The 21,040-nt window shown below is 36.0% G+C and overlaps 1 protein-coding gene across 1 annotated transcript; it reads left to right on the top strand.

Moving 5' to 3' along the window:
* Positions 1-1,356: 1,356 nt before the first annotated feature.
* Positions 1,357-15,107, top strand: LOC121422987 (enoyl-CoA delta isomerase 1, mitochondrial-like). The gene is made up of 8 exons (XM_041618252.1): positions 1,357-1,476; positions 4,770-4,901; positions 7,795-7,922; positions 8,669-8,815; positions 9,470-9,568; positions 11,523-11,604; positions 13,727-13,843; positions 14,724-15,107. Exons 1-8 carry the CDS (start codon positions 1,452-1,454, stop codon positions 14,882-14,884), a joined length of 891 nt encoding a protein of 296 aa, XP_041474186.1. The 5' UTR covers positions 1,357-1,451; the 3' UTR covers positions 14,885-15,107.
* The last annotated feature ends 5,933 nt before the right edge of the window (positions 15,108-21,040 follow it).

The raw sequence follows: 21,040 nt of genomic DNA, 5'->3' as shown, positions 1-21,040 counted from the left end.
TTTCCAAGGATTTAAAATAAATGCATTTCGGCTGTGAATAGTGATCAGCCGAAGTTTGTTTTAAATTATAAGGATTAACTTTTAAATTTCAAAAGATTCAAATCTTGGATTTCCAGTTAAATCAACAAGGTTTAAATCTAATCTATTCGGCTGGTCGCTATTTCACAGCCGATCTGGATTTATTAGACTAGCTCCCGGGGGGGGGGGGGCACTCAGTATATAATGCATAGTGGGTATGTGCCGCGGAGGGGACCCCCAGGCTCAAATTTCCGTTCCAAGGCATAGCATTTTTGCCATGTTGAGAAAAAGAACAAAGAAAGCAGCTCCAAGGCATAGCATTTTCTTCTTATCGAGAAAAAAAGAAGAGAAATCCGCTCCAAAGCTTCGCATATTTTTCGTTACGCCGCTCCGATCGCGTTAAAGGGGAATCCAACCCAAATAAAAACTTGTTTTTATAAGGAAAAGAAAAATCAGACAAGATGATAGGTGAAAGTTTGAACAATATTGGACAAACAAAAAGAAAGATATGAATTTTTAAAAGTTGTAAATATTGGTAATCACTATACCCATGGAGACTTCAAATTGGCCGCATATGAAATGTCATAGTGATGTAAGGCAAGGACTACTCTTCCATGTACTACAATACATAATTATGGCTAAAATGTCATTTTTCCCAAAAGTTTTATTCCAAATTATATTTTTCTTTCATGAGGACATAAAACAATATACTACATGGGTTAAATTTAGATTACTGCCCCAGGGGAATGGGTACTTAGGAGAAAACCACAAATCCCTGATAATAAAGTACATGGCCTATGGGAAAGTTGTCCTTGCCCCTTGTCATAATTTACTTACCCAGTTGCCAATTTGAAATCTACATAGTATTAGTGATCTCAATTTTAAAGCAGCTATAACTTTCTTATTGCTTATCCAATTTCTTTCAAACTTTCACCATTCTGTTTAATTTATTTTTCTCCTTCCCAACACAACATTTTATGGCCAAGGCTGGATTCCCCTTTAAATGAGCTGCAATTTTGGTGAAAAGCGGCCGCAGAGCTCCCCGGCGGAGGCCGCGCTAGCTGCAACATGCACGCATGACCGTTCCGTAGGGATGCATACGCGCTCACACGCTGGCGATCCGTTCCAAGGACCCCCGTTTTCACAAACATTTGTCGTTCCGAAGCCCGTTCCGAGGACCCTCCTTTTTACAATAAGCCCGCTCCAAGGCCCCCGTTTTTTGTCTCGCCCGCGGCACACCCCCACCACTTTTTTGGTCGAGTGCCCCCCCCCCGGGGACTAGCTGCACACCTTTTTTTTGGGGGGGGGGGGCGGGGGAGGGGCATGCCTAGCGCTGGGAATTAACTGTGCATGCTGGGAGCTGGGCAGACGCACCGGTCCGTCCGAAGATTTCTCTGTTTTGAGTTGACTTGACGGAACTTCCAATCAAAAACATGTCTTTCCTGACCCGACTCATCAGTGAGTATGACATGTATTAACTTTATAACGTAGATATCTAAGATGTTAGACATGTTTAAATGAAATATACATGGTCAAGGGCAGGTAAATCCGAGTCGCAACTGTGACTGTAATGTTAGTGGTCCCACATATTGATAACGAGATTGACGAAATAGTGAGTGTGAAGCCTGAAGGTCACTTCAAAGTCAAGTGTAATAGGCTAGTACCTGTTTTTGTTTGTCCACAGAAGGCAGCAATTTCAGAAACTTAGCAATAAATATTTCATAGATTGTCTGAAAGTGAAAGTAAAGGAGACACAGTAGACATCTAGGCCTAGATCTATTCTGATATTCAATTTTGATTGAAATGAAAGTGATTGATAGCAGGCGAAGCCCACTCTGAAATTAAGTTGAACTTTTTTTTAAAGCTTATGTTAGGTAACATAAGCAGGCAGCGTCGTAGCTCAGTCGGTTAGAGGCTTAGAGCGCATGTTTCATGTAAGATCGTACTTCGTAGATCTGAACATGAGGGGTTCGAGTCCCGCTTATGCCGGAGCATGTCTATTAAACAAAAAAGTCTAAGCGTTGTGTGTTAGCGTGCCTCACCGCTGTATTCAGTGCAGGTGCGAATGCAGTTGGAAAACACTCTGTCCATCAGAAAGGACGCAAATGTTGGTCCCTTGTATAATGTAACTTAAAAATCTCTGTATAGACACACACTCATAATGGTAAAGTAAATAAATACCGGTAGTGCATAGCAACTCAGATAGATGTACAAAACAACAATTTTTCCTTTCTTGCTTTTTGAATCCTAAAACTATGCATGCTCCAAATCCAGTTCATTTTCTCTTTTCCAGCATATTATAGCAGGAGAAAATCACAGAAAAATATGCTGCAAAAATAGAACAATGCATAAAAGGGGGAAATAAACAATAATTTTTAGAATAGTTTATTAAAAAAAGAAAGCAAAAATAATAAAATAAATAAGTGAAATAAAACAGAAGAAAGAAATGAAGAAAGAAAAAACAGAGAACAGGAAAAAAAAGAAAAAATTTAGAGAAAAAAAAATGAAAGAAAAATGAATGAAACAAATTAATAAAAAAGAGGGAAAATTTTATTATTATTTCAGTAGAAACATATTCTTCAGGCATATTAAATGAAAAGGGGTATTTAACCACTATAAAAAAATGAAAGAAAAAAATTAGAAATCGGCATAAGTTATATCTGGAAAAAGTAGTGTGAGAAAAGTCCTTCCCTATATTTGCCAAAATGCTGGAAAAATTCACATTTCATATCATGAAATGCCTTCCCAAAGTATGTACTTCCTCAAGAGTGGTTTAAGAGGTCATTTATAAACAAAGAAACTGTCTGTTTATTTTTGGCTAGAAAAGACACAGCTTCGAAAGAATCCAAGTATCAAATGCACATGTGGGACTGTGATGTACTCACCTATGTGTTTTATGTGCATTAATGCATTCTGAAATCGGTCTTTTTGAGTCAAAAGAGAGGTCATAATTCCTCTTTTTAATGCTTGTAATAATGTAATATGGACTGTAGAAGGGCATTTCATTGGTGCAAGATATGACTTTGACGCAGAAATTCAAAGTTCTGTGGAAGATTTCTTAGCAGCAACATTTCGTTTCGCAGCTCCCTGAGTCTGAATACTGATAATCTTCTAGCGCACAGCTAGCTGCATTGGTTTCATGCAGGCAAAGCTCAGACGGCTGGTGCGGCCGACTGGATAATAGTTACTGTATGCTATAGCGGTAGGCCTACATACTGTCATGACTACATGTATGGAATCTTTGTGTCTAGATTAACAAAAAGGGCACATGATAAATTGGCTTGCAACTTAAACTGTAGAAAGTTGATTTAAATGCGTGCAAAATCAGAGAAAAATTGCGCTACTTTGGAAATAATTGGTTGCCCGATTCGGGCCACCAAAACTTAACATTTTTTCAATAATGGTTGTCCGAGGTAAATTTCTGGTGGCCCTGGGCCACCGCTCATGTCGAGCCTTGCAATATTCATCAAAGAGTAGGGTGTTCACCCGGTGCATTACACCTGCCGGTCCTGGCAAATTCATGTCAAGTACCCGTTGCGTTTATGCCCGGAGGGCCCTGCACGGTATACATCCAGATCCAGTAACGAAGGACAAAAAAGTGAAAAAGCATTTCTACTAAAAGGCATTATCTTAATATATTCTTCATTAGCATTATCATCACCGACATTGCTCAAAACTCACCTTAATATTTCCTAAATAGTGAAAAAATAAGGATTAAATACCCCATAAAATGTGCCTGGAAATGCATGTAGCATATTGGTCCACCCCTATAGGCTATACTGTGTGGGCTAGTGGCTAAATATAGTCATTTTAAAGTCTTTATACTGATTTAGACCTTGTGAGCCTCTCTGATGAGCTGTGGAAACATGTCACATTAATCAACTTGGCTGCCAGAAAATGCGAGGGGTTGCTGCGTTGAACTACATTGTTCATTCAATATTGACTTTTGGATTCATGTGTACAGAACAGATCTAGTGTGATAGCCTACTCTACTTATAATGAGCAAACAAAGATAAAGGTATGATTTTAAAATTCATCTATTTAATATAATGTGTCAGAAACCCATCCTGTTGCTTATGCCCAGAGCTTAATGAATCCAAGTAATGTTGGGCTTCTTGTCCTTGACTCAAAGAAACATTTTGCTTTTTTTCAGTCATTATTCATTCATCAGCTTTCTTATGTAATGTAAATTATACAAATAATGCATGCAGCCGAGTGCCTTAGTGGAAATGCAGAGCACACGAGGTTTCTTTAGATAGATGCCGCACTGTGCACGGTGAGTGCCCAGTGTGCATCATCTGAAGAAACCAAGCTTTCTCTGCATTTACTTTTATGCATGACAGAGAGAGTGCATTATTTGTTTTATAAAATAGCAACACAGAAACAAATTTTTAAAAAGTTACAGTACAGTTTTGTTGAACTTCTCCCGGGACTTCTACCGCACTGGTTTGCTCGAGCGTGTAATATCAATTTTCGGTGCGCACCTTTTGCAGTGCACGAAAAAAGTTGGATGTCATGTGACGCGTATTGGCCAATCGCAATGCTTGAAATAATACACCTATTTTATAATATGTGTTAACTCTTATGTATTGTACCTTGTGAATTGCTCAATCAATATCATGTATTATCACATTGCCTATTATTGCCAGTGAAGGGGAGTTTGTCCCATAATCACTGGCAGAGGACCTGTGTTTATTGTACCTTCTCTATTTTGATTATGAAATAAAGATGATTTATATATATTGTTTTAGGACCCTGTGTTCACCAGGCCCAAAGGTCTTTGGTTGCCTCACAGCTGCCCAGGCATAGTGTCCCAGTCAGTCAGACTCTCTCCAGGTTGTACAGCAGTGATGATGGACTAGTCAAGGTTGAAAAAGATAAAGGTGGGTCACTTGATTTTCAAAGACGGTTGCCCAGACATAGTCCTGCAGCAATGGCTCCTGTGAAAATATATTTGATGGTTAAGTGTGTAGGAGGCGCAATTGTGTTGTTTGAAACAAAGAGTGTTAGATTGGGGTTAGGTTTAGGTTGGGTTTCCAGTTTAACTTAAAGGTCAAGTCCACCTCAGAAAATTGTTGATTTGAATCAATAGAGAAAAATCAGACAAGTACAATTCTGAAAGTTTCATCAAAATCGGATGTAAAATAAGAAAGCTATGACATTTCAAAATTACGCTTATTTTTCACAAAATAGTTGTATGAACGAGTCAGTTACATCCAAATGAGAGAGTCGATGATGTCACTCACTATTTCTTTTGTTTTTTATTGTTTGAATTAAACAATATTTCAAGTTTTACGAATTTGACAATTAGGACCTCCTTGCCTGAACCACAAAATGTTAAAATAATGGAATTCCACGTGTTCAGGGAGGAATGAAAATATTTCATATTTCATATAATAAAATACAAAAGAAATAGTGAGTCAGTGATGTCATCAGTTACCTCATTTGCATACCGACCGAGATGTGCATATAACTGTTTTGTGAAATGAAGCAAAACTTTAACCCTAAAAAGACTGGGGGGCTGATTCAGCCCCCCCCCCTCAACATTTTTGTGATACATTCACCGCTCGAAATTTTTTTATCGCGTTGCTCGCTGACTTTTTACTTTCAAGTCTTGCGCAGTTTTTGAGACCAAAATTGTGACCCCCGGGTACGTGGTTCGAATTTACGCAACATTTTGTAAGTGCATGCAGACCCAAAATTACTCAAAAACATGAATTTGTGTGCAAATCCAATGCAAATAGTCTATTTAGCCAAAATTCATAAATGTATTATTCTTCCTTTCACTGCTTAAAAGAAATTAATTTTATCTTCTTTATGGTCCAAATAAAGTCTCCTACAATTTCCATTGAAAAAACAATAAAAAACAAAAAATCGAAAAACATAGAAATACATAAGAAATTTAGAGAGCAATAAAAAAATAAGAAAATAAATGTTTTTTTGAAATTTTTTAAAAATAAATCAGATCAGATGCCTATCTAGAGTATGTGAAACAAAAATTAGCATTTTAGGGGCATTATTTTATTAATTAGAGCAAACTTATGATTTTACAAATAAATTAGCATAATTAATAAGCAATGAGATTTTTTGCAGAATTTGATAAATATAGTTTTGTAGATAATGCCATGGGTAATGCGCATGCCAATTTTCGTCGCGATCACGCGATCGACGGCCAAGATCATAAGGGGGGGCTGAATCAGCCCCCCCCCCCCCCCCCCGTCTTCTTAGACATCAAATTTAGGGTTGAAATGTCATTACTTTCTTATTTGACATTCGATTTTGATGAAATTTTCAGCGTTATACTTGTTGGATTTTTCTCTTTTTATTCAAATCGAGTTTTTTTAGGGGTGGACTGTCCTTTAATGTGCAGATTTTCCTGAAACCCCTATGCCATTCCTCCCACAATGTGGCAATATCTCAGGTTACGCAGGATCCAGCAAAATGTAACCTTGCATCAGGAAAGAGCAACAAAACGTTTATAGGAAAGAACTTACGGTATAGTTCCTTTTCCGGTGCTGCTTTAAGAACATATCGTCATTCTGGAAAGACCTAATTCCAATGTCCATCTCAATGTTTACATTCTTTTGTTTGCCATACAATTCCAGATTAGCGTTTATTAATCAGGAAGGTCAGTAAAAACTTTTATCATGTTCAAAGTTTCTTGTCGATCTGAGAAAAAATATGCCTGCTTTCCTGTCGCCATGTGCAGGGCTATTGCTACCATGCTTGTTCTTGCAAAAGCTAGTTAGTGTTATGGGCCCATATTCCCTCTGAAGTCAGGACCCCGCAACACAAAGGTTAGTGATTAATCACTAAATGAAATGGCCTATCAAGATCGTTGTTGCATGCGCACATTGCTCAGTAATCTGAATAGGAACCAATCAAAAATGCTCTTTTGATAGCGATCAATTCCAACCTTTGTGTTATGTGGCCCTGGTTTAACTTAGCCCATGATCTAACTCTCTGCTCATATTATGCCAGGCTGACTCAAAAGTTTGTTTGCAATGTTTGTTTTTTATGTTTACTTTCTGTTTCAGGGGCCGCAGAATGGTTTTCAAATTGGGGGGAGGGGGCTGACCATGCAAAATATCACATTCATATTTTTGTACACGGTTTTGGAAAAAAGTGGGGGAGCACAGCCCCCCCCCCCCCACTTCCGTGGCCCCTGTATTCCCTCATTCTTTAATGGTGTGGAAAGCATTTTGGAAAACATTTTTAGTTATCCTTCCTGACAGCTATGAATGATTTGAGAGTAAAATGAGGTGATAAATTGATCTCGTGCTGTTAGATTGTTATTCATAGGTACACCACAACTTTAGACCAGAGTTTATATTAAACCCAAGTTCAGAATACTGGCCATAATCTTCTACTGTATCTCCTGTATGTCATATCCACAATGCAGCATTTTGTACACAAAGACTGGTATTCTGAACCCATGTTTAAATTAAACCCTGGGTTAAAGTTGTAATTTAACAGTAGAGAGCCAATTGAGGCATAAATCTCTGAGTAATATATTGACTCTCATGACACTCAAATCATTTATAACTTTCTCAGAATGGTAACTGAAATATTTTCTTCATTATGAAAGCAAAGGGCAACAAAATAGTAAATGTAAATGAAGCAGAATTATTTGGTTTTTGGATCCCTATTATTTGAGCACAGAGTTAGATCTTGGTCTTAGTTAAACCTGACTTCAGAGTATGGGCCAATGTGTTGGTAACATTGTTTTCTTACACGTGTGAACCAACCCTATCAGAGTATTTCATTATTTTTCAGGTTATGCTGTCTTGTCCATGAATCGTGCTCCTGTAAATAGTCTGAACACAGAATTCCTCCAAGAACTCAAAGCTGCCATTGATGAACTTGAGGAAGACCATCACATGCAGGGTCTGATCATTACATCAGTGAGTTCATACCCTCACTTCCTTGTTGAAAAATGTTCTAACTGTCAAACAGGTGTATATAGGATGTGTACTTTGTGGGCATATTGGAAAAGATAAAGCTATAGATAATATTAAGTAATGTTCAATCAGTAGATAATATTAATTAATGTTCAATCAGTTTACCCTGATAAGGAAGTTACTTGTATGCTCAGCAAGTTAGATCGTGTAGTGCAGGAGAATATATACACACAATTCCTACACTTTACAAATTTATGTCGTTATCAACATTAAAGGTAAATGCTAGTTTTGGTAACAATATCTAAATGAGTTCGTACAGAATCCAATGAAATGACCACCAAAGTGTCTGTTTGTATAAATAAAACGCATGTGCCAAAGGATTCTGGAAGAAATTGTGTAATTGCTGAGAAATCAGCAAATAAGCACAGGATTCGGGTAGGGTGTCGGGCCTGACGCTCTAAGCAATAATTATACATTGTCCCATGTGCGCTTATCTGTGTTGGGGATCTTCGGTGTGAACATTTTTCAGCGTAGATTTCAAGATTTCACAAAGTTCAGTTAATGTAACTGTACCAGACCTAGATCCTTGCTGATATACTGACAATTAAGCCTTGTTTTACAGACTTTCTCATGAAATCAGTTTTTACTGCAACTACTGGAATTTCTCTTTAATGTCCTAGATATCTAGGAGCCATCTAACATAACTTGTAACATTATAACCTTTCCAACATCCCTGATCCCCCATCCAGGCATGTCCAAAGATCTTCTCGGCAGGTCTTGATATCACAGAGATGTACCAAGCACCTCCAGAATCAACAGATCGCTTCTGGCGTAGCCTTCAAGATTTCTGGCTCACCCTCTATAACAGCAGATTAGCTACAGTGGCTGCTGTCACGGTATGTTGAGCTCCTATACTATGGGGCATAACTTTTCTGTGCGGGGGCACATTTCTTGGCATTGTTAATTACAATTGTGCTAATGATGATATACAGAGGCTATTTTGCTCCTAACTGATGCTGTTTGGTCATTGGGCTAAGTATCCCCCAGCCCTTTGTATCTTTCCCTCTGTTTCATACTTTTTTGTTTTGAAAAATACATGTTCCAATTTTAATTCAGTTTTTAAAGGAGGAAGTGTTTAGGAATAGAAGTGTTATAGTAGCGTTTGAAGTTTGGTTAGCCTGGTGAACATGATTTCATTTGAGTATACTGGTACTACACATTTTCCGAAATCATAGTCCAAGTTATTTTGGGCATAGAGCTCAACTAGCCAAAGACACAAGGGAGCATTGGGAGGATTAAGAGAAACAAAATTGAATAAAATTTATTGAATTTAGGTTATATGGGGGAAATGATATTGCCAATGTGTTTTTTTAAACCTTTGACCTGTCCGATTGTGAGACATAAAAAGAATTGATAAATTTACTTTAAAGTACAATGCAATGTTTGATGTGTGGTTCCTTTATCCCCTTATTTTCTTTTTTTTTTATTTGGGGGGATCAAGCCCTTCCCTCCATATTATGCCGATATACTTTGCTAATTTCTTGATGTAGGGTCATTCCCCTGCTGGAGGATGTGCAATAGCTATGTCATGTGACCACCGAATAATGGCTGACGGACCTTTCACCATGGGCCTCAATGAAGTACACTTGGTAAGTTTCCTTTCTTTCCATCTTGCCCAAACAGTGATTGAGAACAGTTGCTTATATTTGTACTAGATTTCCTTTAAGTATATTATGAGAGGATAAGCATTGATCTAAGGAGTCATATATTCTGGGGACTAGAAATTAGCTGTCGTACAGATGTTATTATTCCTTTTGTTGTGGGACCCCATCTCCCATACAATGGCCTGCTATTCTCACCCCAAAATTTAAGTAGGCCTAAAGAACATTTTTGCGTAATTCCAGAATACCTTTAAATTCTTCTCCATACTGAAAATTATGTGTCTAATTTGATATTCATCCTCCAGCAGTGTATTCCCATTTCTATAAAAGCAAAAAATTGTTTAAATCAGTCTTCAGTTCTGGAATGTTTATTTTCAACAATTTGCTTGATAAATTAGAAGACATGGAAGGGGTTGGATGAAAAAAAATGGAGATGTACTTCTGTGTTTACCAGATAACCACTTGGTGATTTCAATTTCTTGGTTTTGTGTGGATTTTAACAAGAATTAAGCAAGATTCATTTATCAATAGGTTTTAACAATCACTGAGATTGCTTGTATGTAAACAAACATTTTTATGTGCCTTAATAAAATATTTCAATTCATTGTATTTCACTTTTGCATAAAAAGACAATACATACAATTACAGTGATAAAATAAGCATATTTTCACACAGGATTACAGAAAATACAGAGAATACAAGTGTGATGAATTTAACAAAGGCCAGCAGCCTATCGAAGGCAAATCCCAAACAGTTGTGAACATACAAAAAGTGTTAAAAACAGAATTAACCTAGGCAAAAAAACAACAAAAGCAAGCAACAAAATGGCTTAAGAAACAATGAGTTTATAAGAACATTTTTATATGTTCGTTAACCCTAAATCTCACGGGGTATTTTGATTCTTGTCATTCCGGGGGGGGGGGGGTATTATGGCCCCCCCCCCCTTGAGATCTCAGCCGCTGATTGCGCGATCGCAACATGGTAGAGAATGACGTCATCTACACTGTTGCATTGGTAGATTTCACTGAATTCATATATTTTTATTTTATATGAATTAATTATGCTAATTTATTCATGAAATCCTATTTTTTGCTCTGATTCACTAAATAAAGCTCCTAGAATGCTATTTTTTGGTGAAAATATTCTTTATAGCATTCCTAACAATTGTGAATGAAAAAATTCTGGTACCAAGACCGATTTCTTATGTATTTTATTGGTTTTTTTAATTTCTTATGCATTTCTTTTTTTTACTTTTTGTTTTTTATTTTTCAACGGAAATTCTGATCATAAACAAGGCAAAATTAATTAAGTGTAATCAGTAAAAGTAGAAATAATGATACATTCATGAATTTTGGCTAAATACACAATTTGCATTGGATTTGTACATGAAATCACGTTTATGAGCAATTTTGGGTCTGACATGCACTTACATAATGTTGTGTAATGTCGTAACCGCGTACCCGGGCATCACAAATTGGTCTCAAAATTTGCGTGAGACTTGAAAGTAAAAAGTCAGTGAGTGGCGAGGTCAAAAAATTTTGCGCAGCAGATATATCGTGAAAATTGCCCCCCCCCCCCGGGAGAATTAGGGTTAAACGTGTTGAATGAAGGACAAGATTTGAGATCATTGGGTAAACTATTCCAGAGAGTGCGTCCAACGTATTAGATCGTAGTTTGTGAGAAATTATATTTGAAATTATGCAAATAAAAGCTTTCAGAAGTTCATGAAATTTGCAATTTGCTAGCTCTTTACATTACAGATAGAGAGTAAGTTAAATTTTTTTAACATTGGTTGTGTATTGGTTTTGGGGGAGGAATTGGTAATAACTCGTATTGCACGTTTCTGTAAAGCTATTATTCGGCTTAAATGAACCATTGCACAATTACCCCAGAGTATATTACAATAATATGAAAATATATGGTGGTTGTTTATTTCATGCAGGGTATTGTGGCACCATTTTGGTTTAAAGATACAATGCAGAATACGATTGGCCAAAGGGAAACAGAGAGGGCGCTCGGACTCGGTAAGCTCAATTTTAATATTTGCCCATCAAGATGTTCTATATTTATTGAGAATACTAATTTTTTTTTGTCCTCAAATAATTTTTGAGATGTGATTTAGACTGATGTAAAAAAAAAAAAAAGCAAAACAGCGGTGACCAATAGAGATCATTATATCCTACATAAATTAAATCCTGTATGCTGATTGGTTTAAATAGCATCATGTGACCAAACATATTCTCACTATTTTGCGATGATGTCAAAAATGAAACGCCCACTGACGAAAATGTGCTCTTCCGTGAGGTCAATGATGGAATAGTCGACTATTCTATCATTGACGTCACAGATCATGCAATTTTTCGGTCGCACCGGTCAGTGAGTTGAATCTACCGGGCAAGTCCCGTGAAGGCACGGCACAGGCACAAATCTGCGTTCCGCTGAGCGCGTGGTTTCGGGAAAAGTAGATCAGTCTTCGCAGCGCGTTAAGAAAAGATGATCTACGTGTACAAGAGTAGATAGACTATTGTTCTATATGCCCTATTAAATGTAGGATATAAAACAAATATAACAGGCCTTTATTTCGAAAGTATAGACCAAGAGGGAATTATTTATCCTCGGTTGTACTGGCCAAATTACTATTTTTCCCTCGGGGCTTTGCCCCTTGGGGAAAATAGTAATGCCAGTCCAACCTCTGAAAATAATTCCCGCTATACTTACTCAAAGCCTGGTATATTTGCATATTATTATATGCTCATTTTGTTCCGAATATTGACCAGGGCCCCCTCTTACAAAGAGTTTATTTATTTATTTAGTTATTAAACAATATTTCAATAGGGTGCCCTTTTAGCAAAAGCTGGTATCAAAAGGGGCCCTAAAAGCATAAAAACAAAACATGTATATGCAAGTGATAAAAACATACAAGGTAAAACAAGGTAAAATCATATAAATCATACATATAAGAACACAGAAAGGCATGCAAAATTTTAGTCATTAAAATATTTGCGGCACATTTTAACATTTGCTGGACATTATATATGTTTTGAGTTCTTTTTTAAAACTAGAGAGGGTTGATAGGGTTTTTAAATGAAGGGGCAATTAATTGAACATTGATATTGAGGAAATAATGAATGAGCATTTATATTATTCAGTATTGCATTTTGGGACATCGAGTTGTAGATTGGAGGCAGATCTTGTCTTTACATTGTGTTTTTCGGATACTTATTTAGAGTTTTCATTAAAGAAGTCGGAAGATAAATTATTTAAACTCTTGAATATAAATTTACATCGGAAATTCATTACTCTTTGGGGATAGGAGAACCATTCAAGTTATGATTGATCCAGTCAACTCTTTATAAGACAGGGCCCAGTAATCAATCAGAATCATGTTTTCATAGTAGCAATTGATCACACTTCTTTGTGTTATAGGGCCTTGGTGATCGGTTAGCTATACCAAACTTTATCATGTGTCTTCCTTATATCTAAGTGAACAGGAAACTTCTATGCATGTAGAAGAGTGAAAATTGAGTGATTGTTTACTGATTATTCTTGACCTTAATTGTTTTTGTTAATTGATATAAAAATGTTTTGACAAGTGATCACATCCATAATGCCAACTCCTTCAATCAATTTAAGAATATGCTAAAGACCCAAATTTTTAAAGGTAAAAGAAAGTAGTTGCAGCAAATACTTATTTCTTGAGAAAGTCTTTAAGATCAAGGTTAATTGCCACAATATTATCATTGATCTAGATCTGGTACATTGAAATATCAACGTTTTTTGGTATCATTTCTTAGCAGCTACGCATATTTTCCAAGAGTCATTTGGCACATATTTTTTATTTATACATACATGTACAAACACTTGGGTGGCCATTTTCTTGGATTCTCTTCAAACCCATTTTGAGATCGTCACCACAACTGGCATTTATCTTTAATGTATAAATATATTAATTAAGACTACATATTTATTTACCCCGGTTATTAATAGTTGATGAATCATTCTATCAGAAAACTGAGTGATTAGAAACACCTGTTTTAAGCGCCTTTATAATATTTTATCATTATTGTAAGATATGTTATGAAAGGCAGAAGTAAACCAAATAGAACGTAATACCTTTCAATTTTATTTTGATCTTCTACCTCCCAGGTCTTTTGTACAAGCCTGATGAAGCCCTTAGGGTTGGTCTAGTAGATGAAGTGGTACCTCTTGAGAATGTTGTAGACAGAGCACGAGAAGAAATCCAGAAATGGATCAAAATACCAGGTATGGAGGCGCGATAGCTCAGTCGGTAGAGCGGGGTTTCATATTTCGGTGACTTGGTTTGATCCCCACTTTGGTAAGGCATTAATCCCCATAACCAGGTCCCTCAGAGAGTACCTTTAGCGATCGGTCCTCTGGTTGCTTGCATACAAGTATTCAGGCTTTCTTCGAAACCAGGTTAAAAATCACCACCACTTACCATTACCATTTACATTAGAGGCTATGATCAGTCTTATCTAGTCTTGGATTAAATCAGCGTATGCAGGCTAGCTGGACTCTGCCATTCTGCCTATGTTGCCTGTTCCATGATTCAAAGTTAAATGAAAGTATTTGCAGTAAACACCGATTTCACAAGGAAGTCTTTAAAACCAAGATCAATTGTAACTATATCAGTATGGATCTTTATCTGGTACAGTTACATAAACTTAGCTTTGTGAAATCACAAAGTCTAAACTGAAAAGCGCTCACACTGTAGATTGCCGACTCTGAAAAGCACATGCGCGACAGAGTATTATTAGTGATTGGAAAAATACCTGACATTTGGCTTTAATTTCATGCATATTCTGCTTATTTCTCAGAAATTACACAATTTCTTCCAGAACCCCCTTTTTGTTTGCAGACACCTTTGTATTCATTTTATTGGATTCTGACGAACTCATTTTGAAATTGTCAGCACAACTGGCATTTACCTTTAACTTCATTAATGCCTCAAAGATTATAGCTGTTAACGGAACTAAAATGAAAATCAGTCATGCATTTTACCATTTTAATGACTATGAAAATGGAATTTCTGATTCTACAAGTTTCTTTCAGTTTGGGAATTTCACATGCATTGATCATTTTTCTCTTTGGATTTGCTCTTTTTTTCACATCTTTCGTGCAGGCATAGCCAGGATGGCTTCTAAGCGTATGATCCGTGAACACACCCTAACCAAACTCCTTGACACCAGAGAGGCAGATATTGACATGTTCACAAGTTTCATCCAGACAGCTCCGGTCCAGAAGCATCTTGGACGATACCTAGAAAACCTCAAGAAAAAGTAGATAAGAATTTTGAATTTATTACCCCATTGGAGACTGGCTTATTATGCTACACATTTTCCATAACGTACATGCAGCATATATGTAAGCTCAGTCTTTGATGGTTTCTTTTTTTTTCATTACATTTTTTCTCAAATGTATGTTTCAACTCTTAATTCGAAAGGGCCCGGCAAGAATCCAGGCAATTAAGCCTCAAATTTCTGTTCAGCTCAGGTATTTCTTCTTGTCAAGTGCTCTAAAAAAAACACAAAACAAAATAAAACCCCTTGCAACATGAAGATCATTTTCCATTTACATTGCATGCTAAATGATGCAGAGCTTTTGTTTTGCCATGTCTAATAATGCTGTTGAACTGAACAACTAAAATGTATTGCCTTTTTCATTTAAAGCATGAACATTCCTAGCGAAAAGACTCAGTTCTCTTTCCGTTACCTAAGAAAGGGTCCAAGCTATTTTGTTTTCTACTAATTTAAGATTTTTTTTTTGCCCCTTTTTTTCCCTTTTGGGAAAAGCTCATATCAGCTTTCCACTTATGATATGAAAAACCTATCAAAAACAAATAAGCTAAAATGTGGGTATAGAAAAGGAAAATGAGGTTTTATCAGCGATATATTGATTAGAAATAATTAACTTGTTATTATTGGATCTAGTACGTTTCATCTAATTTTTAGGATTGAGCATTAAATAAATAAGGGAAATTTTGATTGAAAATTTTTAATAAATCACAATATTTATAAACAGTTTTCATCATAAAAACATCATAAAATTGTGGAACATGAAAAGAAGAATACAAAAGCAGTTTATATTCAAACAACAACATAAAGTTTTCAAGAAGGAAGCTCTGAGACAGAAAAAAGACCGATGTAATAAAAAAAAATACAGCAGGAGATAGGCCATGGTTTAACTGTGTTAAACCTATGGAAAGCCAAAAGGGTACAAATTTTGTTTACATTGTATGTTTATTATTCTCTTTCCTAATTCTGTGATGGTTCCCAGACAATTAAGAATTATTTTAGTGACTAATGAACTGAAAATTCAAACATCTACTTTACGGATTTATGTCACAAATGGCCAGCCATTGTTAAACCACAACTTTAGACCAGAGTTTAAAGGGAATGAAACCTTTAGAACAAGTCGCCTTGTGTCAAAACGGAAAAATTGAGGTATAAGAACAAAGAAAGTTTGAGAAAAATCTGACAAATTGTGAGAAAGTTGTGAGCATTTGAATTTTGCAATCACTACAGCCATGGATATCCTCCTATTGGCAATGCGACAAGGATGTGTGATGTCACATGTGAATAACTTTCCCTTTGATGGACTATAAAATAGTGTTGCAGCCGAACCGAACGGAAGTTCGCCGAACTTGGCACTTCCGAACCGGACCGAACCGAACTCAAAGGCCTGGTTTGGAAGTTCGGTAAAAAAAAAGTATGTTTGTATGCAATGCGTGAATGCGATGACTACATAGATTTAAGTATAAAATTAACAAAATATATATTGGTTAGTGATTGTGCACAAAGAGAATTCCACTCAATATATTTTTAAAATCCACTATGATAGCTCCCATCTCGTCTTTGATTGAACTGTTATCAATTTAAGAATATTTTATTAACATAAATATATTTTTTCTTGATAAAATGAGGGGGCATTTTGAAGCTAAACTCGGTATAAAAGTGTGGTGTATATACGTATTGCCGTAATCGATCGTGATCGTAATCGGACCTAATCATTTTGTATTTAATAAAGAAAAAGAACCAGACATAAATTCATTCCTCGTAAATGACAAAGTATGACAGTTTCGGTCTCGTGTTTGATTAAATTTTTATCATTTTCAATTTTTTTTTATAAACATGAATAGGCCTGGGAGTAAACATCGATTGATCGAATGGTTCGATTGGCATGCCGCCAATCACCAATCTATTAGCAAAATATACACTAATCGAATGTTCAGCAGACCCCGATTATGACGTTGGCATAACTCTAATACCCAAGTAATAATAATAAAATGACAAGAAAACAAAGATGACAGCTGTTTTTACAGGTTTAAAAATTATGTTACCGAGGTAATGTTTCAAAAATTATCAATGATTGTATCACATTCACAGTTACATACCAACATGATAGCGCTCCGAAAATGTTAATCCCACCCGACCTTGCCCTCATACACAAAATAAGTAATTGTGTGCGTGCACAATAATAAGTAAACACATAACCAGCTCACTTGAGCTGATTGGACCTTCGGATAGCCAATGAAACTGTGGGAAACAAAGAAGCGGAAGGCATGTGGTTCCCTTTATTATCAGGAAAGGTCATGACTTCAGAAATAAATTGACCCCTCCCCCATCTGTGTGTGTGTGTGCGTGTGAGGGAAAGAGAGAGGGAAGGATAGGGGGTGGGAACCGGAGAATTTCTTTCATGTTTCAGAACAATGCAACCTTTTTTATGTCCCCCTCAACCAATGAAAACTACATTCCAACACGCGCCCGCCTTCACCAGTACTTTCTCGACTAGTCTCCAAAAATAGACCCAGTTATACATGTGGGTTCAAATGATAAAAAATCGTAATTTTGAAAGGTATTTCAAATGAAATATTTTTTTAATACATGTGTAGCATCGTGGGCAGTGCCACAAGTGGAGGCGGGGACATGGTGTGGGCAAGGGATGAAATTTTTCAAGTGAAATGCTCCACCTGGGCTCAGTCTCAAAGAATATACTTCATGAATGAGTTGTTTACGTCTTTGGACTCGGCGGGGCTGATTCATTTATATGCAGGGGTGTGGCACTTGGAGGGATGCATGCATAATACCAGGGTACCAGTATTGATTTAGGAAAGATTTTCATTGGAACAATAAACTGAAAGATTTAATCTCATTTCATGAAGTTTCTTTTGATATAAAAAATCATGGAGAAGGGGGAAAAGGGCCTCATTTATGCTAAACATGTGACTTTGATGGAGATTTCTTCATGGGGGGTCACTATAAAGTAGGTCAACTATTGTGACTTAAAAGACGTGATTCCCGACGAACAATCGAATCATTCAATTATTTTTCCAGGAAATAATCGAATGGTAATAATAACAATCGTCCCAGGCCTAAACATGAATATATTTTTTCCTTATAAAATGTGGGGACATTTTAAGCTTAACTCAGTTAAAAAGTGTAGTTGAATTACGTATTGCTGTAATCGGATGTACATTCAATTGAAAAGACATAAATTAATTCCTTGTGACTGACAAAGTAATGGTAAAGTATATATATTCCACCTTCTGAAATTTCCATATTAATATAAAAGATAAATAAATAAATAAGAGATGAAGGAATGAGGGTGAAAAAAACAAAAAAGATAAAAATTCAAACCAAATCAACGCATGTTCCCTGATCGATGTTCCGGAAATGGTTGGTAAGGAAAGTTGAAACAGGAAGTCCAAACAACCTGCTCTCGGTTGCTATTATACAGGTAAAATTCGTATTCCAAACTTGAAACGTTTTTCCATTGTCAATATTTTCTTAAAAGTGGTTTAATATGGCCAATTACTGAAAATGAAATGATAAATTATCAGTTCCGTCTTAGTTCTGACGATCAACGCCGAGTGATTTCACAACACTAAAATACGCAGTACAGTCCCATGTACTCATTTTCGTGTTAGAAATATGTTTGAAGTCACGTAGCGTCGATCTTTCTGGACCAAGAATGGACTGATATTTTATCTTTTTAAAGTAATTCATTGACCAGATTTTACCACTTTTCAGGAAATAGGGACTTTCTAAAACACTCATATTCTTTGGAATGTGAATTTTACCGGTATAATAACAGTTGAGTGGAGGTTGTTTGTCTACTATTTCGACATTCCCGATCAACACTTTCCAATTTGAGAAGCTGCGTTGGCAATGACATCGTAATCGATCATGATCATAGCTACATGAAATAATCGTGAAAAAAATATTCTGATCTTTGTAATTCTATTTCTGTCCTGATTCTCTCGTTATCAGTATTTTTTTCTTTTGATTTTTTTTTATTTTCATTTGAAAAATGAAAGTAGAAATGACTTATTTTTTGTTTATTAAAACAAAAGAAAGTTCAACAATTATCTTAACTATTCTTTTTAGAAACAAAATTTATTATTAATACATGACAGTTCATCAAAGAGATTACGTTTGTAGGTCGGCGATCTTTATTTTTTATATGTTAAATTTAATTTGGCATTTATTGCCGAACCCCGAACCGAACCAAAGTTCGGAAAAAAATTGCCGAACCCTGCCGAACCCGAACATGCCGCCTGACTTGCAGCACTACTATAAAATACCCCCCAAATGTCTCTTTTTCCTTTTTCTTAGGGTGATGCAAACTCATTATCCATGATGTATTCTTTGAAAGTCTGTATTCCATGCCCTCCTTTAAAAAGAATATATGTTCTACTGATAGAATGTGACAAAAGATGCAGTTTTAAGTGAAATATATACTAAAATAATGAGGAAAGTTGTTCACATATCTTTGTCGCATTGCCAATGTGAGGATTTCTATAGCATTAGTGATCACAATTTTCAAATGCTCATAACTTTCTCATTATTTGTCTGATTTTCTCAAACTATCGTTGATTTGTTTCTTTGATTTGTCTGTTTTCACACAAGTTATCTTGTTCTAAAATTTTCATTCTTCTTTAAATCAACCCTGACTTTTAGAATATGACCTATGGTGTGAAGAGGGCAGCCACAGTCCATTTCTTAATCTAGTCTCTTAATTCAGACTGTGCTAATGAACAATCCAATATACCTGCAGACTACCTCTGTGGCACATGTTTTAAAGGTCAAGTCCACCCCAGAAAATGGTTGGTTTGAATCAATAGAGAAAAATCAAACAAACATAACGTTGCAAATTTCATAGAAATCGGATGTAAGATAAAGTTATGACATTTTTAAGTTTCGCTTATTTTTCAAAACACAGTTCAATGCGCAACTCGGCAATATGCACATGAGAGAGTCGATGATGTCCATTACTCACTATTTCTTTTGTTTTTTATTGTTTGAATAATACAATATCTCAAATTCTACAGATTTGACAATAAGGACCAACTTAACTTCACCATAAACTGTTAAAAGAATGGTCATTGCACATGTTCAGGGAGAAAATAAACTGTTTCACTTGACAAGGAGGAGAAAATTAGAATATATCATATAATGAAATACAAAAGAAATAGTGAGTGGGTGACGTCATCAGTCTGCCAATTTGGTGCATATAACTGTTTTGTGAAATTAAGCGAAACTTTAAAAATGTCATAACTTTCTTATTTCAAACCCGATTTTGATGAAATTTTCAGTGTTTTGCTTGTTGGATTTTTACCCATTTTTTTCAAATCAACTTTTTGTTGGGGTGGACTTGTCCTTTAACTAATAAAAGGGATGATTCGTAAGTTTCCTACAAGATAAGGAAAAACAAAACAATGTTGCCGATGCGGCTGAATTATTTTTCTTCATAGGGATTGTGCATCAGGGCCTTTATTGAGATTAAATATATGGAACATGTTATTGATATGATAATGTAATTGATGTATCATAACCAGAATATTTCATAGTGGTATTCAAGTTAAAAGTTGAATTTCAAAATGGGGAGTAGAAAATTGATGTTGAGATGAGCATGACATTTCTGAAATATATATTTTTTGTGGCTTTATTGTGGTTTTGAAGGTTAAATGTGGCCATTTGTCATTGTAAATGTCTGACAACAGGCCAATTTAATTAAATGATTTATTGAAAAGCTATACTGTTATTTTATTTATCTTCATGAATGTGTAGATATTATATGATTTGTACTAGGTGTTGTTGACAGAAATGGATATTTGCAATCATTAATCATCAAAAAATGAATTTTCACCACCAGATGTTACAAATGATAAAAGCTTTTATAAGGCACCAATTATCTACTTGCCTATTCAGTAGCACACTATATATTACCCTGGATATAGCTACAGGCGCTTGGTGCATTCAAGGGATCGATCCTGCAAGGTATCCATTTACCTCACCTGGGTTAAGTGCAGCGCAATGTGTATCAGTTTCTTGCCGAAGGAAATTACGCCATGGCTTGGAATCAAATTCACGACCCTCTGTTTCAAAGTCCAGGTACTTGTCCACTGGGCCTCAACCCTCCACAATCTGTTAGCCTGCA

Source organism: Lytechinus variegatus, chromosome 10 (assembly GCF_018143015.1).
Source record: "Lytechinus variegatus isolate NC3 chromosome 10, Lvar_3.0, whole genome shotgun sequence".
Classification (NCBI taxonomy): domain Eukaryota; kingdom Metazoa; phylum Echinodermata; class Echinoidea; order Temnopleuroida; family Toxopneustidae; genus Lytechinus; species Lytechinus variegatus.
Note: the sequence above shows the minus strand (reverse complement) of the source record. Positions and strands in the feature narration are given on the sequence as shown.